Genomic DNA, 27,624 nt, shown 5'->3' on the forward strand with positions numbered 1-27,624 from the left:
TATTGGAGTTCTAATGTTCTTTTTCTCGTCATTCAAATGAGAAGTTTGGTCCAAAACATCGTACAGGCGCTTGCAACTCTGATTCCTGTGCTGTGATGCTGCATCAAATTTGATAGAAGTACAAAAGCCTCAGCCGGGTGCAGTGGCTCACACCTGTAATCCCAGCACTTTGGGAGGTGGAGGCGGATGGATCACTTGAGGTCAGGAGTTTGAGACCAGCCTGGCCAACATGGCAAAACTCCGTCTCTAGTAAAATACAAAAATTAGCTGAGCATGGTGGCGGGCACCTGTAGTCCCAGCTACTTGGAAGGCCGAGGCAGTAGAATCACTTGAGAATCCAAGAGGCAGAAGTTGCAGTGAGCCAAGATCGTACTACTGCGCTCCAGCTTGGGCAACAGAGCAAGACTTTTCAAAAAATAAAAATAAAAAATACGAAAGCCTCATCCTCAATACAGGAGTCCCCTTAGACATAGCAGACTGTTCATAAACATGAGGGACACAGTCTTCTTGATGGGCAGTTTCAGGGCACTGGCAGCCAGGAATGTGGGTTGGGGCTCAGCTTTCTTTTGAAAGTGGGCTGGCTTGGCCAGCATGTTGTTCCATTGGCAAAAGACTGGCAATTGATTGCTCACCTCGAAGCATGTGCATTGAGTTGTATCTCTTCCAGGCAGCCTAACCCAAAGTTGATGAGAATGATTCAGAAACCTTGGTTTTTCACTGAGGATGTTAAGGAAGCCAATTGTGAATCTCACCATAGACAGAGCATCTTGTCTTGTGAGTGAAATGAGGTTGTAGCTGTAATGAACTGGCAGTACGTACCATCTTTGGAGTCAGAGTGCTCGATTGCAAATTTTACATCTAGAAAATTGTGCTACGTTGATAATCTAAAACCCGCACCTGTGGATTTTCCATTGCCTCCCTGTCTCCCATTGACCACTAATTTGCTCTCTGTGGTATTAATACAATACCACAGAGTTGATTGCTGCTGTTACCCTGAGGGAGCTCTGCACAACCCTGCCCAGGGAGACTCCTTTTCTTCCTTCCCTTCCTCTTTGCTCAACAGCTAAGCATCGGAGAGCGCCAACACTCTGCCTTGGTCTTCTCTATAAGCGTCTCCTTTAAATGAGCTCACATTTTAAAATACTATTCATGTTCCAATGATATGCAAATCTATAACTTGAATCTCAGGCAGCTTGGATCTCAGGCTTAACTTCGGGAAAACAGAAGTCTTGATTCCACTCAAATTATGGTATATCCATGCTTGGAAATACCACTCAGCAATAAAAAGGAAGGCAGTATTAATACACATAACACTTGGATGGATTTCAAAAACATCATGCCAAGTACAAGAAGTCAAACAGGAAAAACTACATGCTATATGATTATAATTCTATTTATATGAAATTCTAGAATAAGCTCAACTGCAGTGACAGAAAGAAAATCAGTGGTTGCCTGGAGCGGGTGTGTGGAGAAGTGGATTCACCCAAAAAGAGCACGAGAAGACTTCACGTCTTTGGAACAGTTCTGTATCTTGATGGTCGTGATACACTGTAGCCACCGGACCCATGACTATACCCAGTTACTAACATTTGCTGAACTGCGCTTAAAATGGGTGAATTCATTGAACTGTATGGTACTTCAATAAAGTTGGGGAGGCAGGGAGGATGACGCCACAGTTTTCTGGCTTAAGGGAGAGAATGGATTGCCGTTGACTGACATGGGGAAGGCTGGGGGAAGAGCAGGTGTGAGGGATGAAAACAAGGGTTTGATCTGGGACACCTTACAGTCTGAGATGCTGAGCTGATCAGTGACCCCGAGGGGGCAACCAAGGCCACAGGGGTACACAGAGAGCAGCAGAGCTCTGAGGACTGGGTCCTGGAGCCCCAGCATTTGCGGTGAAGACTAAATAGGATAAACTATGTGAGAATATTATCGACATATACCAAATAATACTTTCTTTTCTTAATTTATTGTTTAATTAACAAATAAAATTGTGTATACTAAGGTATACAAGCCGATGTTTTGATATTTGTGCACATTGTGGAATGAGCGAATCAAGCTACTTGACATACGCATTACCTCCAAGTATTACTTTCAAACTAGCTTCATCATTTTCTGTGGAGGTGAAATTCACATACTTCCCTGTAGTAAACCGTTTTAAAGGGTGCGATCCAGTGGCATTTAGTGTTTTCACAACGTTGTGCAGCCACTTGATGTCTCTAGTTTCAAGACGTCTTTATCACCCCAGGAAAGCACCCCATACCCACCAAATAATCATTCCACACCCGCCTCTCCCTGTCTCCCATTGACCACTAATTTGCTCTCTGTCTTCATGAATGTGGCTATTCTAGATACATCATGTAAAAGGAATCATGCAATATGTGACATTTTGTGTCTGGCATCTTTCCCTTGGCATAAGGTTTCCAAGGTTCATCCAGGTGGCAGCATCTGTTAGTACTGTGCTCCTTTTTATGGCTGAATGTGTTATTTTATTATTCCATTCCTTTCCCCGCACCGGCTCCAGAGTGTGAATGAGTGTTCTTAGCTGAGCCCTTCCTCCTTCCACCTGCTCTGCCCAGCCTGTCCCTCCTCCTCCTGTCTGTGCTGCACCTGCCTTTGTGTCAGTGGTGCCGCCCACCTGCTCCCGAGGGACTCACCCCACGCCCAGCAGCACCTCTTCTTCATCCCCAAGACACACACCATAGTAATTCCTTGAATTCACCTTCACCGCCTCTTTGGCAGAGCCAGATTGGCTCCTAACACAAGCCACAGTGTTGTCTTTTCAACGATTCTGTTCAGCACACAAGAAGAGAGTGCTAGGAGGCCATGCGTTGGGACATGCTGGGGTTACCGGAGCTGCAGAGCCCGCCGTGCCCCTTCCTTCCGGGCTCAAGCCCTTACGTAGATCCCAGGGGAGACAAGCACTCTCGCCTCCCGGCTCCAGGTTTGGCCTTCAGCCCCTGCATGTCACCTGCACACAAGCCCCTCAGAAGATGTTGCTGACCATGATTCATGTCTCCAGCCGTTACCTCTGCCCTCACCTCCGGGCTTGTGTATCCATCATGGAATATCGCTAAAGCAAAGAATGAAAAGTAAACGTTTGATTTCCACCCCCTCAAATCATTCCTCATCCTACTCCACATAGCAGCAAGGATGTTCTCTTCAAAACACAATTCTGGGCCAGTTGCGGTGGCTCCTGCCTTATAATCCCAGCACTTTGGGAGGCCAAGATGGGTGGATCACCTGAGGTCAGGAGTTCCAGACCAGCCTGACCAACATGGTGAAACCCCATCTCTACTGAAAATACAAAAAGTAGCCGAGTGCGGTGTTGCGCGCCTGTAGTTCTAACTACTTGGGAGGCTGAGGCAGGAGAATCGCTTGAGTCTGGGAGGCAGATGTTGCAGTAAGCCAAGATGGTGCCACCGTACTCCAGCCTGGGCGACAGAGCAAGACTCCGTCTCAAAAACACAAACCAACAAACAAAACCCACAATTCTGACCACATCAGCACCTACTCTCAACACCGCCGTGTCACTCAACTCCAAGGGACACTGTTCATGTTGCCTGTGTGCAGACGGTGCCCCGGTGTCGTACAACAGGATGGTCCTGCCCGCCTGCCCCCTTCAGTGGTTCGCCCTGCTTGTCCTTCATGGAGAAACCCGCTTACTCTGGCCATGACCACAAGGCCCCCAAACCAGCCCTCCTGACTTCAGCCTCTTCTCCCTCACCATCTCCTCCTTGGTCTATTCGTCTCAGCCACATTGACCTTGAGTCCCTGCAGAAGTGTTTTTTCCCTCCCGACACAAAGCGATGATCAGATTCTGTGCAGACACCCACTAAGTGTCCTGCAATTCAATTCAATTCAATTCTGACGCTGACTACCCAAAATGAGTGTCAGGCTGCAAGGACTTAAGAGCTCCATCCCACAAAACCAGCATCACCTCAGACGCCAGCCACACATAGTGGGTCCTCAGGCTGCAAAGTCAGAGCTTCCCACAGCACCCACCTCAGGTTCCGTAATTTCTTAGAAGGATATAAAGCTTTAGGAAAGTTATTTTACTTTCTGTTGCAGGTTTGTTGTAAAGGATACAGCCCAGGAACGGCCATATGGAAGAGATGTGAGCTATGGGGGCAGGGCGCCCCCATACATTTTTCAGACATGCCACCCTCCCAGACCTGGATGTGTTTTCCTGCCCACTAGCTCTCTGAGCCCTATCATTTAGGGGTTTTAATGTTGGTTTAAGTACATAGGCATGATTGACTAAGTCAGTAATGATTGGTGATTAAGTCAATCTCCAGCCACTGCCCCCTTCCTTCAGGTTGAGGGTGGAGTTCAAAGTTCCAACCCTCTAATTCTGCCCTATTGTTTCTGTCAGCCAGCCCCCATTCTGAAGCTCTCTAGGGGCCTAGTAAGAGTGGCCCCCTTAGGGCTGGGCGTGTGTCTCATGCCTGTAATCCTAGCACTTTGAGAGGCTGAAGCAGGTGGATCACCTGAGGCCAGGAGTTCAAGACCAGCCTGGCCAATACGGTGAAACTCCATCTCTATTAAAAATACAAAAGGTAGCCGGGCATGGTGGCAGGTGCCTGTAATCCAAGCTCTCGGGAGGCTGAGACAGGAGAATTGCTTGAACCTGGGAGGTGGAGGTTACAGTGAGCCAAGATCCTGCCATTGTGCTCCAACCTGGGCAACAAGAGTGAAACTCGGTCTCAAAAAAAAATAAAGAGTGGCCCCCTTAGAACAAAAGGTGTTGCCCCTGTCACCCAGGAAATTCCAAGGGGTTTAAGAGCTCTGTCTCAGCAATCTAGCCTGGGCGACAGAGCAAGACGATGTCTCATCGTCTCAAAAAAATAAAAATAAAATAAAATAAACTGGTAGCTCCACCGAGGGAAGGGATCGCCTCCGCCCTGCATGGTGCTAGACTCTGACTCTGATATAGATGCAATAAGTATTTGTTGAATAGATGAATAACTTACCTCATGATGTTGACAGAGACCTTTGAAATATGCCTTTCATTAACCTTATACCGAATGGTGCCAAGCCAGCATACCTTTATCCTTTTATTAAGCCCTGGCTTCAATTTCATCCACATTCTTCCTCAATCAACAAGAATTACTACATCTTTATAATCTACCCAAGAATCAGGCTTAAGAATATAAAGAGATTTTCTGCTTAAGTTTCCTGACCACTTCACCATGCAAGGAGGGCCTCTCTCATCAGTGGTTTCACCTCTCAGATTCTGTTTCAGAGAATAACATTTGTGTAAAGTCCAGCCTCTTGGAAAAGTAAAATAGCCGTGAGTAATAAGGTAATTTTTGAAATACTATAAGGGGGACCGGGCACGATGGGTCATGCCTGTAATCCTAGCACTTTGGGTGGCTGAGGTGGGCAGATCACCTGAGGTCAGGGGTTTGTGACCAGCCTGGCCAACATGGTGAAACCTCGTCTCTATTCAAAAATACAAAAATTAGCTGGGCGTGGTGGTGCATGCCTGTAACCCCAGCCACTCAGGAGGCTGAGGCAGGAGAACTGCTTCAACCCAGGAAGTGGAGTTGAAGTGAGCCGAGATCATGCCACTGCACTCCAGCCTGGGTGACAGAGCGAGACTCCATCTCAAAAAAGATAAAAGGAATACTACAGGGGGAAAAAAATTAAACGATAACTACTTAAAACTCAGAAATTTTTGGTGATAGTGATAATACTTAATCAAAATTGGACAGTTATTTTACAATTTAACAATTCATTTTACAGTCAAAACAGGGTTATGATAACAATAGGGTGAGTTTTACTATTATTCACTGTTAAAAAGTAAAAATTAAAGTTCGGAAATTGAGTCATTTGACCCAGGTGGCACAGTTAATAATTGAAAAAGCCAGAACTTAAATGTTGGCCTTATCCTGTAGGTATACAAGTGCTTATTCTACAACCCCTCTTTGCAGCATTCTGGAGAAATTAACAAACAATTTCTCCTAGACACTGATAATAGTAAGTCAAAGAAATGTCTGTGAGTGAACTATTTAAAAGATGCCAACAAATTCTGTTTTTTAAAAAAGACAAATCCAAAATTTCCATGGATGGAGGTTGTAGCTGGGCTGAGGCCGGCTCTGCCGCCTCGTGGAGGCCTCGTCTGAGAGGTGGTGGCAGCCATGTGTCCTGGCAGTCAGTGGGATAAAAGCAGCCTTGGAAGAGAGCCCAGCAGCTCTGCGTTCCTTTTTTAGTTTTTCCCATTTCCAAAGACCAAAGATCACGAAAGGAAGAAGAGAAAAATCATTATTTCAGATGGAACTGAAGTTTTAACCTGTAAATTCAGTTAATGTGCGCCTGTTGGGGATGTCTTGGGGGTTGGGGAGGGTGGACTTGTTCTTGGATCTTGGCAGAAGGAATCGTTATCTGGACCTTTATTGGATTGGATACATTTTTCTGCGTCTTGAGCCTTCCTTCTTTATGCTCCCGAGGTGCCCTGGGTAGGATGTCCTCTCAGCTCAGTGTACTGGGATTGACGCCAAAGGAAATTAAACTCAGAGCATCCCAGTGGGCACCAGAGGGTTCTGCAGAGGGGCCTGGGCTCCTGCCTGCAACCCCAGGTGGCAGTGCAGACAGGAACAGGTGGGCTGGGCACATACACTTCGACCACCCTTTCTCCTCTTCCTTTCTGTGCCCTTTAGAGTCTACCCCATGGTGGTGCCCGCTGTAGCCGTTGCCTTGGGGAGAGAAATGCTTTGCAGATGGTCCTAACCATGAGTGTAGGTGTGAAAACGTGGGCTTTTGTAACTGAGAGGTGGGAATGCAATCCCTTGCTCTGAGATTTCTTGACCTTGACATGTGACTTTAACTCTCTACACCTCAGTTTCCTTCTGAAAGGTAGAAGTAAGTACACTGCCCACCTCGTGGTGTCATTGTATCTCTTTGATGATGCATAAAAAGCAATCAGTGGCCAGGCACAGCGGCTCACGCCTGTAATCCCAGCACTTCGGGAGGCCAAGGCAGGCGGATCACGAGGTCAGGAGATTGAGACCATCCTGGCTAACCCGGTGAAACCCCGTCTCTACTAAAAAATACAAAAAAAATTAACTGGGCGTGGTGGCGGGCACCTGTAGTCTCAGCTACTTGGGAGGCTGAGGCAGGAGAATAGCGTGAACCCAGGAGGCGGAGCTTGCAGTGAGCGGAGATCACGCCACTGCACTCCAGCCTGGGTGGCAGAGCAAGACTCCATCTCAAAAAAAAAAAAGAAAAAGAAAGCAATCAGTATCCCAGTGCCTAGACCAAGTACTAACTAGAGGGAGCAGCACTGAGAAAAACTGACTCTGCTCATAGGGCAGCTGTCCATACGCACATGGACGGCACAAGTAAAAGAAGAACAAGTATGGGGATGTTCTTGATGAGGATGTTGAGAAAACTCATCATTGGCATAGCATAGAGAGAGCTCCCCATCAGGTTGGAAGGGAGCTTTGAGGTCTTCAAATCTAGTCTTCTGCTCAGTGCAGAAATCCCCCTTCCCACAGCATGCCTGGTAGGTGACCACCCCCTTTCAGAGGTCCCCACACCTACCCTGTATCAGAATTAATGGGGGCTATTGTTGAAAAAGAAATTCCCAGGGCTCAGCCTGAGAGTAGCTGCATCCATGAGATTTGAGGCAAAGCCTGGCAAGTGGTAGCTGGACCGTTCGAGAAGCTCTTTGTAAAGATAAAATTCAGAAGGGCCGAGAGCGTGCCTGTTTTCTTCCCTGCTGTGTGTGTAGCAGTTAGCACAATCCTGGTGCAGAGTTGGGACTCCATAAATACCTGCTGGATGAGGGCTGAATCACGCAGCCTCTTCCAGAACCACTCCGGTGACGGGAAGCTTCTCCCTAGAAAGGCAGCTTGTTTCTGTTTTGATTAACTGATGACTAGTTATGGTCTTGCTTATAATAAGCAAAATCTTTCTTCCTCTCATCTTCACTCATTCAGCCTAACTCTTCTTTCAAGAGTGACACAGATTCTATTTCCTCTGAGAAGGGATTATCCCTGAGCCATAGTTCAGTAAGGGTAGAGTATTTTTTCCAAGTGAAATGAGGGCTGAGTGATGAATAAAGTGACGTAGAGGTGCTTCATCAAGTAACTGAAACCCAAGGAACCAGACTGAGTGGCAATGGGTTGGAGTACATAGATTCCATCTGAAGGACATGCAATATAAACCTGGGCTCCCCAAACCTGATTTAAGAGTCCCAGTGAAGCCCTATGAAATAGATACCATTTTACACATGAGAAAAATAAAGAACTGAGAGTTTACTCACTATTACCTATGAGCTGGGTGTGGTGGCACATGCCAGCACTATGGGAAGCTGAGGTGGGAAGATCATCTGAGGCCAAGAGTTCAAGACCAGCCTGGGCAACGTAGCGAGACCCCCATGTCTACAAAAAAAAAAAAAATTAAAGTTAGCTGGATGTGGTAGCACACACCTGTAGTCCTGTAGCTGCTCAGGAGGCTGGGGCGGGAGGATAGCTTGAGCCCAGGAGTTCAAGGCTGCAGTGAGCCATGATCGTACCACTGCATTCCAGCCTGGGAGACATAGTGAGACCTTGTCTCTTTATTAGAGAGAGGGAGAGAATTACCTATTAAATATAGAAGAGCTAGAACTTAAACCAGGTGGAAAATTATATTCAAGTTCAAAGAGGCTGGCTGCGGTGGCTCACGTCTGTAATCCTAGCACTCTGGGAGGCTGAGGCGGGTGGATCACCTGAGGTCAGGAGTTCGAGACTAGCCTGGCCAACATGATGAAATCTTGTCTCTACTAAAAATACGAAAATTAGCCGGGCGTGGTGGCAAGTGCCTGTAATCCCAGCTACTCGGGAGGCTGAGGCAGGAGAATCTCTTGAACCAGGAAGTAGAGGTTGCAGTGAGCCGAGATTGCACCATTGTACTGCAGCCTGGGCGACAAGAGCAAAACTCCCTCTCAAAAAAAAAAAAAAAAAAAAAAAAAAAATTCAAAGAAAGAAGAAGCAGCCGAGTTTGAGACGCATAGAAAATAAGAGGTTCAAGCCAGAGTTTCGGCTCCTGGCTCTTCCATTGACTGTGTGTTTCTATACACAGCTCATGCCCTTGGCGGGCTTCATGTGCAGTAGTAGGTGATTCCAGAGAAGTCATTAAGACCATCACAGCTCATCTGACTGTCTGTGATCCTAGGGTGCTTTGAGCTGGAGCCGAACTGCAAAGTAGGAGCTATGAAACACGCAGGTTCAAAAATTCTCCTTTTCAATCTATTCAGGGTTGTTTAAATATCGTTCTGTGTGCATCTTCTCAGAAAATGTTTTCTTATTCTACACTGACTAGCCAGGAACACCTGGGGCTGTATAGCAGTTCTTTCAGGATGTTTAGTAAACGGTAATATGATACTATATGTTTTCCTATTTATAGACATCCTGCACTCAGACACACATTGAATGGTACTATTAAAGGCTTTTCTATTTTAAAATAGCTTATTAGAATGAATATGAAGTTGGGATAGCACTATTAGGTTCTCTGCTGATAGTCAGGGCAGCCTCTGGTTTTAATATTTTAATATTCACCTAGTGGTATAAGCACTGCTGGTTTGATAGGCAGCAGTGATTGGCAGACTTCCTCTGTGTGCCCAGGAGCTTTTCTGGGGCTGGGAAAAAGGAGACAGCACTGAAAGCATCCTGCAGATCACAGCTTGAGCCTGGTGTTTACCTGGAGAAGTTAACTAGTACGCACCTACTTCCACTCCATTCAGATAGAACTTACCAATTCCAAATGGGCTAGGATGGTGGGTTGTGGATAGTGTTTATTTTTTGTTCATTCTCCCATTCATTCATTCATCCATTCATCCACACACCCACAGTATGATGGACCCCTAGGGCACTGAAGCTTTTTAATCAAGGAAGCAGAATCATCAAATTTGTGCTTTCAGAACATTTCTATGGCTAGGTAGGCAGAATGGAATAGCACAGGGATACCCTGAGGAAAAGGTGATGAGGTACAAATTTGCTAATCCAGGAGAGAGAGAGAGAGAGAGAGGAGGAGGGCATGGTAGAGCAAGGGAAGGGATGAATTTGAGAAATACTCCATAGATAAAATCTGTGGGATGTGGCCGTGGCGAGGACGTGAGGAACAAGGAGCAAGAGCGTTCAAGGTTGATTGAAAGACTTCTAGCTTTGGTGACAAGTTTGATCTTGATGCTGCCAACTAAGAAAACAGGTAGGGGTCACACCTGTTTTGCAGGAGGAGGAGATTGTGGAGTGAGTTTTGGTCAGCCTGCATTGAAAGTCATTGTGGAACAGCCAAATCACCTAAGAAGATGGTGGGCTGATACATAGATTGAAGAGTAGGGCGCTTTGGAAAGAAGTCTGAGCTGAACACGGAGATTGGTGATCATCTTCCAGTCAATGGTATCTGAAGCCACCGGAGTAGATCCCATCATCTGTGGATAAAATAGAGAGCAACAAAAGGGAGCCAAGAAAGGGGAGTTGGGGAGCACCAGCATGTTAAGGGAGGCGGAGAGAGGGAAGCCCCATGGAGGAGGTAGTGGAAGGATGTTCGGAGGGAGTACATCAGCCAAGGAACTGATGTCACAGACGCTAAAGGCTTCAGAAAGGTGGAGTGGGGTGAAATCCAGAGACAGCAGGGATGGGGTGAGGGGTAATGTAGCCAAATTTTGCAGAGTCCAGTCTGTGCAGCTAATGTCAGTGCTTGGGTAGAAAAACCTAGACACTGTGAGCACTGTTCATCCCGAAAGGGAGGAAGGGAAGTGCCTTTAGTTGAGCATCTACCATGAGCCAGCACATTGCATATATCGTCCTTTTTTTTTGAGATGGAGTCTCACTCTGTTCCCTAGGCTGGAGTGCAGTGGCACAATCTCGGCTAACTGCAGCCTCCGCCTCCCAAGTTCAAGTGCTTCTCATGCCTCAGCCTCCCAAGTAGCTGGGATTACAGGTGCATGTCACCACACCCAGCTAATTTTTTTGCATTTTTAGTAGAGGCAGGATTTCACTATGTTGGCCAGGCTGGTCTTGAACTCCTGACCTCAAGTGGTCTGCCCACCTTGGCCTCCCAAAGTGCTGGGATTACAGGCGTGAGCCACTGCACCCAGCCTTGTATCATCTTAATTTGATCTGAATATCCATTCTTGGAGGTCAGAGATAGATTTTATACTTAACCTTTTATGATAAGGAAACTGAGGCCCAGAGAAGCTATACCTTGGTCAAATCATACACAAGTGGGGCTAGAACCCTATTTTGCCAAGTTTTAAAATCCTTTGTCTTCCTAATTTATCATGCTGCCTTTTTTATACCCAATGGACGAATGCTCAGCTCAACCTTTTCATGCCAGATGCACCATGTGGAAGAATTGTGGTTCTCTGCTCCTTGGTTCTCACCTCCTGAGCAGCAGGAGCCGGGCCTTGAGCCAAAAGCTGCAGAAGGGAGAAGAGAGGGGAGTTCCCTGCCTAGAGCCATCCGTCTGCTGGCTGGTGACACCAACACCAGGGCCCCAGCAGAATAGCAAGCTTGTTCGCTCTTGTCTGGCTGTTAGTGGTGATGTATGAATAAGCCAAGAAGACAGCTTCATTTTCATAAGTTAACTTGTGCCTAGAGTAAGGAAGATGGAGAACAGCACACTTAATCGTAACCACAGGCCCAGCATGGAAAACAATGACAAAGCCTTTTCCGTGAGTCACAGTGTTTTATTACAATAACTCCTAAGAAGACGAGACAGGCGGTGCAGCATGCTGAGCGAGCCAGCACCCTGTGGCCACCTGTGTCATCTTCCCCCAAGGAATGCCCTGGGATTTTACCTCTTCACACAATGGCAAGCCGAAGATGTTTGCGTCATCAAGATTACAGCTTTAGACTTGGGCCTCTGGAGACCAGGATTTAGATGCCACCTGGTTGATGGGCTGGAATTGCCGGAGCTGTCACAGATCACCTGTATCATCCATGCTGTCACCTGGTAGCAGAGGGGACTTCTCTCCTGGAAGGGTGTTACCCGACAGAACCCTTATCGGAAAAGCTTTTAGGGAGGTCTGGCTGCAGTGCTGGAAGGGATGTGATAGGTGACTCAGTACAGAGCTTGCCAAGCAGGTATCACCCACTTACCCCCACAGAATCAATTACTCCCTACTCATTATTCCCCCAACTTCTCAGTGTTTCTGTCATTGCTAATATCATGCTGTTTCAGAATTGTTTATCTGTCTCCTCTTCTAGCTGCCCCCAGGGCAAGAACTATGTTTTATTTGTCTTTAGTATTTTGTGTGGTGTCTGACACAAATCAAACCCTCAATCGATACTAAGCTGAACCACTGTCTCAGCAAACTAAGGGCCATGTCAGCTAAGGACAGGAGGAGATGGCTGAGCTGGAGGTCCAGGCAGATGGAGCAGGGTGTAGGGACAGCGAGTTCTGGGTGCTTCCAGAAGAGCAAATGCCTACTGAATGCTTTACTGTTTTCTCGACGCTTTTAGTGGTAATGTTTGAATAAGCACAAAACACAGTGTCATTTTCACAAATTAACTTGTGCTTAGAGGAAAAAAAATTGAATTCAGTGAGGTATGTACTTACTATCTCTATTTTACAAATGAATGAAGAAGCAAGCACAGAGAGGCTAAGTACCTTGTCCAGGGTCACACAGCTAGTAAGCGGAGGAGCCAGGATTTGAGCCCAGGCGTCTGGCCCTGGTGTTCATTTTCTTCGCCTCTTTACTGTACTCAGGAAGTATGGCACTGGAGAGTACCAGTGAATTTTGCTGGTTTATGAGGTGAATGTAGACACACATGAGTTTATTATGTGCCAGTCACCCTACAGGTTTACCCTTGACTAAAGCAGGGACAGAGCTTCCAAACTCCAATCAGTAATTCTCAAACTTGAATGTGCATCTGAATTACCTGGGGAGTTGGTTTATTTCAATTCAAATTACTAGACCCCATGGCCAGAATTCTTATGCAGAAATATTGTGGAGTGAGGGAATTAATATGGGATATTGCTTTCCCATATGCACCATCCCCACCCCTGCCAATATTGAACCAACTTAGAGATAAAGGAGAGAGAGCCAGATGTCACCTTATTTTCGTGATAAAGGTGAAATTGGAGGACTCAACTTTAGAGCCCTTTAATATCTACAATGGCTATTCCTAGCTCCAAAACCCAAAATTGGAATTGGGTCAGCTATCCCAAGAAGTATTAGGCAACCACAGCCTCATTGAGAGGAGGTCTGCTCTATGCAACTTAACAGCATGAAAGAACAGATTCAATGCAGGCTATCTGTCAGCGGGCATGCTGGCTCCTGGAAGAAGGGACAGAGGAAAAGGCTGGGCCACATCAACTTGGTTCCCTCTGAAACTCACCTTTCTTTTCCCCATGGATGTGGAAGGAGTTATCTGTCTCCAGTCAGATAACTGTCACTAGTCAGTTAATTCCTTCCACACCCATGGGGGAGAGAAAAGGTTGACTCAAGATGCGAGGAAATCCCTCCTTCTAGAAACCAGAGAAGTGGGGGAAAGCAGCCTCCCACTAATAACTAACTCCTAGGTTGAGTGAAGCCCGGGAGCCTGTGCTTTTAGCAAGAACCTCAGGTGTTTCTGAAACAGATAGTCCTCAGACCATACTTAGAGAAGCAGAGTTCTAGAATGGTCTAATTGTTTTGCTGGATGACCTCCAAAGAAAACCTCATGGATAAGCTTTCCGTCTGTCAGGGGCTTACTGGTTGGATAGACAATGACATTTTAAAACAGCTATCCTATGTACAGTGCTTAGAGTTCCAGCTTCTGTTCTAAGTATTTAACATACATGAAGTCATTTTAGCGTGTGAAATCACAGCACCTGTAAGAGTTTTAGATAGCAAGGCAGAGATAGGTTAAGTGATTTTTTTCACAGCTACGCAGCTAGAAGGTGGCAGGGCTAGGAACTGGAACCAGGCGGCCTGAGTTCAGTCCACACTGTTTTTTTTTTTTTTTTTTTTTTTTGAGACGGAGTCTCGCTCTGTCGCCCAGGCTGGAGTGCAGTAGCCGGATCTCAGCTCACTGCAAGCTCTGCCTCCCAGGTTTACGCCATTCTCCTGCCTCAGCCTCCTGACTAGCTGGGACTACAGGCGCCCGCCACCACGCCCAGCTAGTTTTTTGTTGGTTTTTTTTTTTTTTTTTTTTTGTATTTTTTAGTAGAGACGGGGTTTCACCGTGTTAGCCAGGATAGTCTCGATCTCCGGACCTCGTGATCCGCCCGTCTCAGCGTCCCAAAGTGCTGGGATTACAGGCGTGAGCCACCATGGCCGGCCCAGTCCACACTCTTTATCTCCAACTATATTGACGTTCACGGTTCCCTCTTCACACAGAAGCAGGGAAAGCACAGCCTGAAAGCAAAACTCAACACCGTTGACAGGCTAAGCAAAATCACTTACCGTTACTACTGTTTTGATCATTGATATGGCAGCTAATGAATTTCTTTTAAAAAGCAAAATGAAGTCTCAGTAGCTGTTGATTATTCTGCTTTTTTTCTCATCAATGGATATTAAAGTTCTAACTATCATGTTGCTAATGAAGGATTTTTTTTTTAAGAGGATTGGCATACGTGAAAGGGTTATGTGGTACTATCAAAAGCAATGCAGCCCAGGTGCAAATTGAGAGAAGAGCAATTTGGATATTATTCTTTGGGATAACGTGACTTTAGGTTAACCATGAAAATCATTCCTTCTCTGGAAATTAAGACCTTGAGTTTAAGCCTTATGTAGAGCAACCCAAGTGGGTGCTGCCTCCCCATCTTTGCAGTTTTACATACAGGGGAGGTGGGTACCTGAGTTCCCAGAGCTGGGTGGAAGGTCTGTTAATGTAGGTGACTGCAGAGAAAGTGAAATGATTTGTGGGGACACTAACACACACCCGATCAGGAAAGATTTACCCACCAGATGTCATTTATTTAGCAGGCATTTATTAAGCACCTACTGTGTGTTCAGTACTACACCTTGTAGTATCTTGCCCTTGGAATAATGCAGGAAGTGGATATTTACAAATGAGGTGTGCATGTGCCTGAATATTACCAACTTTATCCTTTATAGGGTGTAAGTCAGCTGATGGCAAAAATACCAGTAGGGGCCAGGCATGGTGGCTCATGCCTGTAATCCCGGCACTTTGGGAGGCTGAGGTAGATGGATGACCTCAGGTCAGGAGTTCGAGATCAGCCGAGCCAGCATGGTGAAACCCTGTCTCTGCTAAAAATACAAAAATTAGCCAGACATGGTGGCGGGCGCCTGTAATCCCACCTACTCAGGAGGCTGAGGCAGGAGAATTGCTAGAACCTGGGAGGCAGAGCTTGCAGTGAGCCGAGATGGCACCACTGGCACTCCAGCCTGGGCAACAGAGTGAGACTCCATCTCAAAAACAAAACAAAATAAAACAGCAGGAAGTACTAAATAGTGATGTCTTCCATCTAATACAGGAATGAAGATAAAGTAATAGTTCAGAGTTGGGCTTATTCATATTAGGCTTCATGCTGGAGATGGGCCTTGAAAGGATTGTGGGTGGGGATTGGCATGGGGGCAAGGGCAATGCCTGCCAAGGGAGACCTATATGAGCAAGGTAGAAATTAGACCACAAGAGGCCGGGCGCCGTGGCTCACGCCTGTAATCCCAGCCTTTTGGGAGGCCGAGGCAGGCAGATCACGAGGTCAGGAGATTGAGACCATCCTGGTTAACATGGTGAAACCCCGTCTCTACTAAAAATACAAAAAATTAGTTGGGCGTGGTGGCGGGCACCTGTAGTCCCAACTACTCAGGAGGCTGAGGCAGGAGAATGGTGTGAACCCGGGAGGCAGAGCTTGCAGTAAGCCAAGATCATGCCACTGTACTCCAGCCTGGGCGACAGAGTAAGACTCCATCTCAAAAAAAAAAAAGAAAAGAAAAGAAAAGAAATTAGACCACAGGCAACAAAACTATATATTTTTGTTTGGCAGGAATAAAGTATAGCTCATAGAGTATTTGTCTGAAGAAGTAAACAGGCAAAATAAAATGTATGAGATGCCACAGTATAAAATTTGGACTTTCAGATATCTGAAGATGACTTTACCTGAAATTTCGATGGACACCCTAAATTCAATAAAAGATCATTCCCAGGTTGGGCACAGTGGCTCACACCTGTAATCCCAGCACTTTGGGAGGCCGAGGCGGGCGGATCACAAGGTCGGGAGATCGAGACCATCGTGGCCAACGTGGCGAAACCCGGCCTCTACTAAAATACAAAAAATCAGCCGGGTATGGTGGTACGTGCCTGTAGTCCCAGCTACTTGGGAGGCTGAGGTGGGGGAATTACTTGAAGCCAGGAGGCGAAGGTTGCAGTGAGCCCAGATTGTGCCACTGCACTCCAACTTGGCAACAGAGACTATGTCTCAAAAAAGAAAAACCCTTGGGATACCCACCTGGGGCCTTAGTAATTATGTATCACCTCTCTCCCCCAACAATGACACTTCCCCTTTGCGTCCCATCCTCATTGTGAGGTTATTAAATGAGGTCTCTAGCCGGGGCATAGCATCAGGACAGGACACACAGCTTTCCCAACTAAGGGCACCACGCCTTTCAGATCTAATTGTTCTGCACAAATGTCCTAAGCTTGTTGCACGTGGAATTGATTGACTCATGTACTCCCTGAATTGGTGACATGTTTTTCTGAGGAATTCTACAAGTTTTAGATGTAATCATATACAATGACAAAGTGGGTGGTAGTATTTTCCCCATGCCTCTAATTTGTGTATTTGTGCCCGAGGTGGTGATTTAGATGGGAGCTTAATAAAATTGATCAAATAAACTACCCCAAACCCACACACCATCGTTTCCGGGAGCTGTCATCATACGAAGGAGATTCTATATCACCCAGCGTGGTGTTCCAAAACAACCCCTGTGTTTTCTTTCTTTTTTTTTTTTTTTTTTTTTTTTTGAGATGGAGTCTCGCTCTGTCGCCCAAGTTGGAGTGCAGTGGCCGGATCTCAGCTTACTGCAAGCTCCGCCTCCTGGTTCACGCCATTCTCCTGCCTCAACCTCCCGAGTAGCTGGGACTACAGGCGCCCGCCACCTCGCCCGGCTAGTTTTTTTTTTTGTATTTTTAGTAGAGATGGGGTTTCACCGTGTTAGCCAGGATGGTCTCGATCTCCTGACCTCGTGATCCGCCCGCCTCGGCCTCCCAAAGTGCTGGGATTACAGGCTTGAGCCACTGCGCCTGCAGCTGGGCTTTCATGTGGTCAGAAAGGTCTTTTATTTCTCAAACTGGCCAACAATATAACAGCGTAAATTCAAAAGGTATTGGTTAGCTGTGGAAGAGAGTCATTGTTAGTTGCGTGACTTTTGCAAGTTGTTTAAACTCTCTAAACCTCAATTTCCCTTTCTACAAAATGTGGATTGATAATTCCTACCTCAAATACTTGTTTTTGTAAGGATAAGCAATAATGTATCGAGACAGTGGGAGGAATCTTTGTTTCAAACAAATGTAGATGTCTGTCCTAGCTCCACCTTTAGCTGTGCATATCACTGGTCCCTTGTGAGCCTTTTTTCCTAGGCTGTGACATGGTATTGGTTATAATTGCAAGAGAAGACCTTCTGTGTGATGGAGTTGTCTAAAGGAGCCAGGTGGATCTGATGTGGAGGCCCAGAGACGTGTACGTCCTAAGAGAATGACTACAAGGCTAACTTGCCTAAGTTGCTAAGATGCAGCAGAGACTGAGGCCAACATCAACGCCAGCTCTGGGGACAGAGGAGCAGTTGTTATTTAGACAACACTCTTGCATTGATATGATATTGACATGATGCTTGTTGACACAGATAAATATATTTGAGAGGAAGCAGTGAGGGTGAGAACAAAAACCCTGTAAGAAGGTGGACAAAGAGTGGCTCTTCTCTTTGGGCTCTTGTCTCAGCAAACAAGGGTAATCCCTCCTCCCTGATGTGAGAAACCGATCTCAGTCCTTGCCCAGAAAACCAGTAATATGAATGTACAGCGGAAAATGCCAGAATGGGAATGCTTGAGAATAACTACAAGGGGAGGTTCATTTGAGTAGTTTATTTTCGGTTAGGGAGGCAAGTGGTATTAGGGTTAAAACTGTGGTGAATAAATATGTGCTCCATGAGTTAGGAAGTAAATGTGTGTCAATAAATATGTGCTCCATGAGTTAGGAAAGAAATGCATGCGTGAATGAATGCATGGTTTGGGATTCTAGCTTTACCAGATTCACTAGGTGACCTGGGACAAATCAATTAACTGTTCTGGGCCTCCATTTCTTCTCTGTAAAATGGAAATAATAAAAATGGCTGCCTAATGGTGAGAATTAAATACGTTATTGCAAGTTAAGCTCTTAGGTGAGAGGCTGGCACTTCATAAAACCTCTCGATAAGTGAACACTATTGTTGTGATGATTTGTCATTACACTGTGTGTTCAGTAGTCACTGATCCAGATGGCTTGGCGTCTCCTTTTAAGATGTTTATATTCTCTGTACTTTACAGGTCAGCAAGTCCTGGGCTTGGTGGAGAACCAGAGTGACTGGTACCTTGGAAACCTGTGGAAAAATCACCGCCCATGGCCAGCCCTTGGAAGGGGCTACAACACAGGTGAATCCTCAGGGTGGTACGGGCAGAGTTGCAAAAGGTGATGTGAGAGCCCAGTGCTCCTTTCTCAGGAGAGGAGATTGCAAAAGCTCAGGAGGCCACCTGATTGCTTGAATTCAGCAGTGGATGGTATGTGGGCAGTTGGCATTCCAATTCCTTCTTGGTGCTGTAGCCACAGGTGGAGCAGCTATTGGGCCATGGCAGTCTGTGGCGTCTCTCACCAGAAAGCCCCTCTCCTGACCTCTAATCCAAATCCTATTGGTTATCTTTATCAGTATGACCTGTAGGTTCCCTGGCTCTGTTAATATGGACCAGAAGGCCGGGCGCGGTGGCTCAAGCCTGTAATCCCAGCACTTTGGGAGGCCGAGACGGGTGGATCACGAGGTCAGGAGATCGAGACCATCCTAGCTAACACAATGAAACCCCGTTTCTACTAAAAAATACAAAAAACTAGCCAGGCGAGGTGGCGGGCGCCTGTAGTCCCAGCTACTCTGGAGGCTGAGGCAGGAGAATGGCATAAACCCAGGAGGTGGAGCTTGCAGTGAGCGGAGATCCGGCCACTGCACTCCAGCCTGGGCGACAGAGCCAGACTCTGTCTCAAAAAAAAAAAAAAAAAAAATATGGACCAGAGATGATTTTTCAGTAACAACCCCAACATTTCAGTTTCTTAACACAACGGATATGTATTTTTGCCAATCACATTCCACGTCCACTTGAGGTTTTCAGGGATCTGGGTTCACTGTAGGTATTCAGGATTCATCTCCATGCACACTTCCATGTATGTGGTGGGAAAGTAGCAGAAGTCGTATTATCTCTTAAAGTTTTTTGTTTAGAAGTGACACAATTTCATATTTCATTGGCTAAGCATGTTGTGTGGCCATGCCTCCCTTCAAAGAGTATGGGCAAGGGCAGTCTACCGTGTGCCTGGCAGGAGAAAAGGCAGAAATATTTGCTAATCAGCACTTTTGAGGACCACATGTGCCTGGCAGGAGAAAATGCAGAAATATTTGGTAATCAGCTCTTTTGAGGACTACAGACCTCTAACCATATGTCTAAAATAAAATCCATTATTCTACCTTGTTACTAGCCACAAACTTGCATCTCCTTTTTAGTTTCTTTCTCTGTTATTGTCCCTCATTCATCCATCAACCCTTCTTGTTCACCAGCTATCTCTTCAATGCTTACTGTGTACGAGGCCCTACACTGGGTGCAGCAGACACAGTCCATGACCTCATGGAGTATATAAGCAGTGAAACTAGAGTAGCCTCTTCCTTCTGAGGCTCAATTCCCATCAGTGTCTATCTTTGAAATGCTTCTGGATCCTTCTGCCTCTCTCCTCCATCCTCATTGCCACTGCTGTGGTATCCCATTCTCAAAGGATGCAGACTCCTGATCTTTATCAGACTAGAATGTGGAACTCAGGGAACAGTAGAGTGGGTGAGACCAAGAAGCGCTGGAAGTTGGCATCTGAGACCAGCAAATGAGGTGGGTTGGGACAGGTATCTGGCTCTGGGGACAGTACCACCTAAAAGTGATAGGTGAAGCCTGCCCTGGAGGCTGAGGCCAGTCTGTAGTGGGATCAGCCAAAAAGAGATCAAAACTCCGAGAGCCGATGGTCAGACTCCAGAAAAGTCTAATGCAAACACAGGGCCCCAGAGAACAAAGGAGAAGGGACATGAGTCAAGCTTGCAGAGGTGAGAGTTCATAGATGGGGTCAGAATGGGGGTCAAAGCTGGAGGAGGACAAGGAAAGAAAGTCCCGCATCAGTGTCCAGAGGTGGCAGGCAGCCAGGGAGACCTCTATTGAAGCCCATCCTGAGACACGGGATAGTCCTTAGCTAACATTTGCTGGAGTATTAGGTATGCCTTGTGCTATGCAATTTTTTTTTCCTGTAACGCCTACCAGGTAACAGAGGTTGCAGTTGAAGAATGTCAACCACCAGCCCTTCACAGACCCCAGAGCCCCACCCTGGAGTCTCCCATGCTGTGTTGGGCGTTAACCCTTTACTTGCTGGATGGTGGGGAAGTCTGAGGAGTTCCTGAGAGGGGCCAGGTTGGGGAAAGGCAGCTGAAGGCATCAGAGCAGTGGTTCTCTTAGCAGGTCAGGAAGTATTTCACTTTTTCAATAATGGGTAAGGCAGTGCCTCTATATATAATTAGCTGAGTATTAGCCAGGCACCATGTTAGGTGCTTTATGGGTGTCAGTCTCCTTTGATCTCACACTCGCCCCATGAGGCAGGTGCCGTGCTTATCTGTATTCTATGCCAGAGGAAACTGAAGCTTAGAGCATTGAAGGCTGCAACGCTGAAAAATCAAGGAGGCTGTGGTGGTAACTACCAGCCTGTCTTGCTTGAACTTTAATGGCTTCAGGATTAAACACTTTTCAACAATGGAGATTCCCGGGCTCTGCCCTTCAAGAGTCTGATTGACTGGTTCTGTGCAGGAGACTGGGATTCTGCCCTTCAGGAAGCCTCCAGGATGTTTCTGGGGCAGAAATATCCAAGGGCCTGCTCTGATTAAACATGGCACTCCGTTTCCTGTCCCAGCAAGCTGTCCCAGACGCCGTTTTCTCAGAGCCTTGGAGACTGGACCCTCTATGAACCCACAGCACGCCAGGGACGGGGGCTCCACGTGCTTTCCTCTGGCAAGCGACTAGTCACCCCATGTTGATCTTTTGTGTCTGGATTTTCAGACACGTTCCCTCCAAACTTTCATGGAGGTGGAGACACCCATGTTTCTGGGTGGGAGAAAGGAAGTCTCAGGAAAACGCTGGTGTATACATTTCGTTTCTCTCTTCCAAAATACATAATAGAAAATGTCACATAGAAATATACTGCAGTGCCTCAGGGATGCAGCATCAAGATCACGGTTACCTGTGTAAAACAAAAGCCGCTGGTCATCAATCCGGGTTTGCAGGGAAAAGAAGAATGTGGCACACTGGGGAATTTATTACGACCAAAATGGCGTGTCTCCTCCTGCCCGTCCCTATTTGCTATAGAATGTAGCATCAGGAGACACAGGAGCACATAAACCACCTCCAGTTCCCCCTTGATACGCCAAGGCAGTGAGTTACTTCCCTCCTCACTGGTACTCAAAGGGCAGAGCAGAAGGGGGAAAGCCCTGTTGAAGTGATGTGTTCATTTAAATAAGCCAGTGACACTGAGTGATTATTTTGAAAGCACTTAGGCAACATCAAAATGCATTGAGTTAGGCAACATCAAAATGCATTGACTTAGGCAACATCTAAATGCATTGGCTTTCACGATGGGGATGTGTCACTTTAAAACCAAGGATTGCACCACACAGTGAATGAGTCATCCAGACATGTACATTCTCATGGAAACTGAAGACACCACTGGAGAGAACCTGCCACCCTAAATCCCAGCACATCTGAAGCCTCCAAAAAGGATATCTCCAGCAGAGCCTCCTGTCATATGCCTTCAGCTTGATGTTAAGAACCCAAGCAGATCTGGGTTAGAGCTGCAGGACATTTAGTGTTCGTATGCACTTGGCCAAGTCACTTCACTCCTTGAACCTCAGCTGTCTCCGTTTTTAAGATAGGACAAGACTGGGTGTGGTGGCTCACGCCTGTAATCCCAGCACTTTGGGAAGTCACGAGGTGGGTGGATCACGAGGTCAGGAGTTCAAGACCAGCCTGGCCAAGATGGTGAAACCCCATCTCTACTAAAAATACAAAAAATTAGCTGGGCATGGTGGCCGGTGCCTGTAATCCCAGCTACTCGGGAGGCTGAGGCAGAGAATTGCTTGAACCCAGGAGGCAGAGGTTGCAGTGAGCTAAGATCACGCCACTGCACTCTAACTGGGCGACAGACTGAGACTCTGTCTCAAAAAAAAAAAAAAGACATAACAAACCTAGTATGTGAGGATTAGCAACTAATGTTGTAACTTGTTTGATGAGCCTAGCCTGATTGAGGGTACAAAATAAGTACTTAGTAAATCTTAGTCTTTCTCCTCTTGCATTTTTCTCTACTTGCTCTATCAGGAAATGAGATTTACTCACTGGAAAAAGGAGGTTATATGACTGACTGGGGTTTGCTAAGGTCTCCCAAACCCTTCGGTCAGAAAGAACGAGTATTTTACTTTCCCCAGGTGTAATCCAGCTACCTAGCAGTTTTTCCTGTGTCTCTTTACTATTTGAAAAGGTTAGCTTTTTGTATCACATTAGGAAAAAAAAAATGACTATTTAGTTCGAATATCAGCTTCCTCGCTGTGTTTTACTTTGAAAATCCCCAGAAAAAGCATACGAGATGTTTGTGTTGGAAGCTCTACCTTCAAGACCTGGCTTTGTTGCTTTTAAATTCTGTGCCTTTTAGAAAGCTTACCCAAGCTCAGGGAGCCTTGGGCTTCTCATCTGCGAACTGGGGACCTCGGAACCCACTCAGAGGCTCCATTGTGGTCGTGCAGCCATGTGTGCCTGGTAAACCAAAGTGCTTTAGGAAGTTGGTTGTGATTTGTATTTATCCTCCTAACCACAGCCCAACTGAATAACTCTTTTCAGGTAATTCAGATTCAACCGCAGACATCAAACACGGCCTCTTCACTACACATTCATTCATTCACTCATTCCACCAGGCCTCACACCAGGCACCATAGCATGCGTGGGCTTTGTTAATTCCTTGAATTATCTTATAAACTAGATTTTTCCTCTTACAAGGGCCAGTCAGGTTCCCCCGTTCTCTTTGTTTGCTTTTCTTTCCCAGTCTGCTTTTACAAAGCCTACACGGCCACAAAAGATTAGAGAAGATCTTTCTACCATCTCCCATTTATCTCCTTCCCTTCTTACTAGAGCTGTTCCCAACTTAATTCCAGAAGCTACTGAGCCACCGCAGCTTCGGATGGATAACCAGGCAGATCCTAGCACAAAGCTCTTGCCCGTAACTGTTCAGGTGGAATTACGGGCGCGTCTTTCACAGTCTTGCACAGAGATGGGTCCGTTTCTAGCCACTCTGCCCAGGCATCATCTCCTAGATGCAAAAAGCTGTCATTCACCCAGCATTCAGCTGTGAGCAGGACTTTTAGAAAACGACAACAACGAAAATACACCTAGGATTTTGACAGGCTCATTGAGATTCAGCTGTCTTCAGTTCCTAAGCTGATGGATGAATATCTTAAAAACAACAGCAAAGAAAAGGGGAAGGAGGGCTAAACATAGCAGAGGATTGGAGAATGAGGTGAGGGAAGGCAGATGGGTAGAAAGAAGATGGCATGTTTGCAGATAGGTTTATTTGCATGGGATCCCAAAGGCGACTCAAGCACAAGGTGCATCCTCCCCAAGTTGAAGGGCGTAACACTAGCCAGAGAATGTGCTTTTTAAAACAATTTAAAAATAAAATGTATCGTGTTTCATCCAGCCCCCAAATTAGGGCAGAGACAGGCAGAGAGAGACCTGGCTGTTTAGGGAGGGAGGAAGAATTTCTCTAGGAATCCTTCTCTGCAGGACAACAAAATTGGAATGCTTAAGGACTGACCTCTGAGGTTGGAGCAAACCATGGAAGGTGATGGGCAGTCAAGTCAGATACCATGGAAAATTTCGTGGCAGAGATTCAAAAGGAGAAAACACTGGACAGTTTGCCAAAGGACTGTTAAACAAATAGCTTAGTGGGATAAATAGAAATACGCAACCTAGGCTCAACTTACTTCCGCCTCTGACATCCAGCATTCTGGGACCCTGAGCAAGTCCCTTCATTTCTCTGCATCTTAATTGTCTCTGCTGTCAGGAACGAAGATCTCTTCATGTTCTGAAAGAATACTGTGATTGGGTGATTTCTGTCTGTAATAATTGCATCCAGAGAAACTACATTTAAATATAATGTATTTATTCATCACATGCTACTGAATACCTATAAGACTGGCAAGGATAGGGTAGAAAACTGTTTTGTTTTTTTTTTTAATGGGTAATACCAAGAACCTTCCTTGAAAAAGTTTATAGTCCAATAGAGAAGTGTTTGCATATCTGCAAAAAAAGTTAGTATGGCTTGAGCCTCTTCCATGATTGAGATCCAGAATTCATCATGAGCCCTGCACTAGCATCATAACCCCTGGACTAGCGTTTTCTACACTAATTCCAGAAGTCATTGCAAGGGATGTGAATGTGTGTTTAGAAATTGTGAACAGAGGCCAGGCGCGGTGGCTCACACCTGTAATCCCCAGCACTTTGGGAGGCCAAGGCAGGCAGATCATAATGTCAGGAGATCAAGACCATCCTGGCTAACATGGTGAAACCCCGTCTCTACTAAAAATACAAAAAAAAAAAAAAAAAAAAAAAAAAATTAGCTGGGCAAGATGGCACACGCCTGTAGTCCCAGCTACTCAGGAGGCTGAGGCAGGAGAATCGCTTGAACCTGGGAGGAGGAGCTTGCAGTGAGCCGAGATCGCGCCTGCATTCTGTGTCTGCTCTTTGGAGATTCATATGTGCGTACTGGAGATCTTATAAAGTCTGGAAGTAAAGAAAGCAATTACACCCAGAAGCATTTCCCAGTTTTACTTGATCCTAGAGCTATGGAAACACATTGGGGACACACTGCCTGTAGATGGAGTCTGTAGAATAATCCCATTGAAAGATGTGTGCTATTCTAAGAACAGTTCCTCTGACATTGTGCTCAACAGAAATGTCTACTCCCTACTTTCTTTTGTACTGTAGGTTTTCATTCATCTTTCTGCTGCAAGGATGCAGACATTGTCTTCGGTGCTGTAACAGATGTCCCATAGACTGGGTGGCTTAACTACAAACATTTCTCACAGTTCTGGAGCCTGGGGAGTCTAAGATCAAGGCACCCAGCCATTCTAGTGTCTGGTGAGGGCTTCCTTTCTTGTTTGCACATGGACACCTTCTCATTGTGTCCTGACATGGCAGAGAACAGGGAAAGGAAATATTCTGTCTTGTGTCTGGTTTTTTTTGTTTTTGTTTTTGTTTTTTTTTTTTTTTTTTTTTTTTGAGATGGAGTCTCGCTCTGTCACCCAGGCTGAAGTGCAATGGCAATATCTCGGCTCACTGCAACCTCCGCCTCCCAGGTTCAAGCGATTATCCTGCCTCAGCCTCCTGAGTAGCTGGGATTATAGGCACATGCCACAACACCTCGCTAATTTTTGTATTTTTAGTAGAGGTGGGGTTTCATCATGTTGGTCAGGGTGGTCTTGAACTCCTAACCTCGTGATCCACCCGCCTCGGCCTCCCAAAGTGCTGGGATTACAGGGGTGAGTCACCACACCCAGTCTTGTGTCTCTTCTTACAATGTCATTAATCACATTAATGAAGTCTTTACCTTCATGACCCTAATTACTTCCCAAAGGCCCCACCTTCTAATACTGTCTCATTAGGAATTAGGATTTTAAAGTATTTTATTTTATTTTTTGAAATAGGGTCTTGCTCTGTCAGTCAGGCAGGAGTACAATGGCGCGGTCACAGCTTGCTGCAGCCTCGACCTCCTAGGCTCAAGCAGACCTCGCAGGCTCAACGGATCCTCTCACCTCAGCCTCCAGAGTAGCTTGGACTACAACTGTACACCCCCACCCGGGGCCTCATTTTCTTACAGGATCTCACTATGTTGCTCAGGCTGGTCTCAAATCCTGAGCTCAAGTGATCCTCCCACCTCTGCTTCCCAAAGTGCTGGGATTACAGGCATGAGCCAACATGCCTGTATGGGGTTAGGACTTTAATGTGTGAATTTGGGGGAGATATGACATTCAGTCCATTGCAGGTACCATATCATTGCACCTTCTTAATCACTGTGCTGTGTGTCATTGCATAGCCGAAGCAAGCATCCTTCCAAAACCTTCTGTCCATCTGTAGGAATTCTGTGAGAGATGCCTTCTACACCTTTTCCCATCCTGACTGGACATCCCTCTGTGACAACATGGATGGCATGCACCCTTCATGAACGGGGACTCGCTATGCCTTGTGTTCAAGAAGGCAGTGAGCAGTTTTAAAAAGCCCCAGTAGGCCGGGCGCAGTGGGTCACACCTGTAATCCCAGCACTTTGGGAGGCCAGGGCAGGCAGATCACAAGGTTAGGAGTTCAAGACCAGCCTGGTCAGCATGATGAAACACCATCTCTACAAAAAATACAAAAAACTTAGCCGGGCATGGTGGCGGCTCACCTGCAGTCCCAGCTACTCGGGAGGCTGAGGCAGGAGAATTGCTTGAACCGGGCAGGGAGAGGTTGCAGTGAGCCGACATCACACCACTGCACTCCAGTCTGGGCGACAGAGTGAGACTCTGTCTCAAAAAATAATAATGATAAAATAAGCCAGGCGTGGTGGTGTGCGCCTGTAGTCCCAGCTACTCGGGAGGCTGAGGTGGGAGAATGGCATGAACCCGGGAGTCGGAGCTTGTAGTGTGCCAAAATCACGCCACTGCACTCCAGCCTGGGCGACAGAGCGAGATTCCATCTCAAAAATAAATTAATTAATTAATTAATTAATTAATTAAATATAAAAAGCCCCTAGTAATGATGCCTGTGTCAGAGTGTCAGGGAGAGACAGGGGTATCATAAGGCATATATATAAAGTATATGTAGGGGAAATTTATATTCTGGCATATAGCAGGCACTTAATAAACTGTGGCTCTTTTTGCAGAATGTGCTACACAATAGGTAGGAATAGAAGTTAAGAATTATTATTCCACTCTTTCAGAAAGAGTGGTTCAATTGCTTTAAAACTCCACTATAGACATTGCCAGTTATTAGTGAATCTATAGATTCTGATTCTAGATTACCACTGAAGAATGGGATTTTTTTATACCATTTTTAATAGTGTATTAATAGACTATTATTAATAGAATTTTGACAACTCATATTGACATTTGTTATAAAGGACAAATAGTCTGGAAATGCAGTGATGTGCTGGGTTCCTAGCTCACATCGGCTAGTGAAAGCCTACTGTTAAATTTTTAGGAAATATGGGATCCAGTTGTTAAACATAGCCACTATTAAAAATCAAGGCTGGGCACAGTGGCTCATGCCTGTAATCCCAGCACTTTGGGAGGCCAAGGCGGGCGGATCACCTGAGGCCAAGAGATCGAGACCAGCCTGGCCAACGTGGAAAACC

General features: G+C 46.1%; 1 protein-coding gene across 2 annotated transcripts in view; it reads left to right on the forward strand.

Annotated features, from left to right (window-relative positions):
• The window catches only part of LARGE1 (LARGE xylosyl- and glucuronyltransferase 1), a 634,203-nt gene that overhangs the window by 469,005 nt on the left and 137,574 nt on the right, over positions 1–27,624 (forward strand). For both annotated transcript variants that reach the window (XM_010371404.2, XM_030915190.1), the window contains one exon: positions 18,459–18,563. In XM_010371404.2, the coding sequence (XP_010369706.1) occupies positions 18,459–18,563 (105 nt within the window). The remainder of the gene's footprint in view (positions 1–18,458; positions 18,564–27,624) is intronic.

Source organism: Rhinopithecus roxellana, chromosome 13 (genome assembly GCF_007565055.1).
Source record: "Rhinopithecus roxellana isolate Shanxi Qingling chromosome 13, ASM756505v1, whole genome shotgun sequence".
Lineage (NCBI taxonomy): Eukaryota > Metazoa > Chordata > Mammalia > Primates > Cercopithecidae > Rhinopithecus > Rhinopithecus roxellana.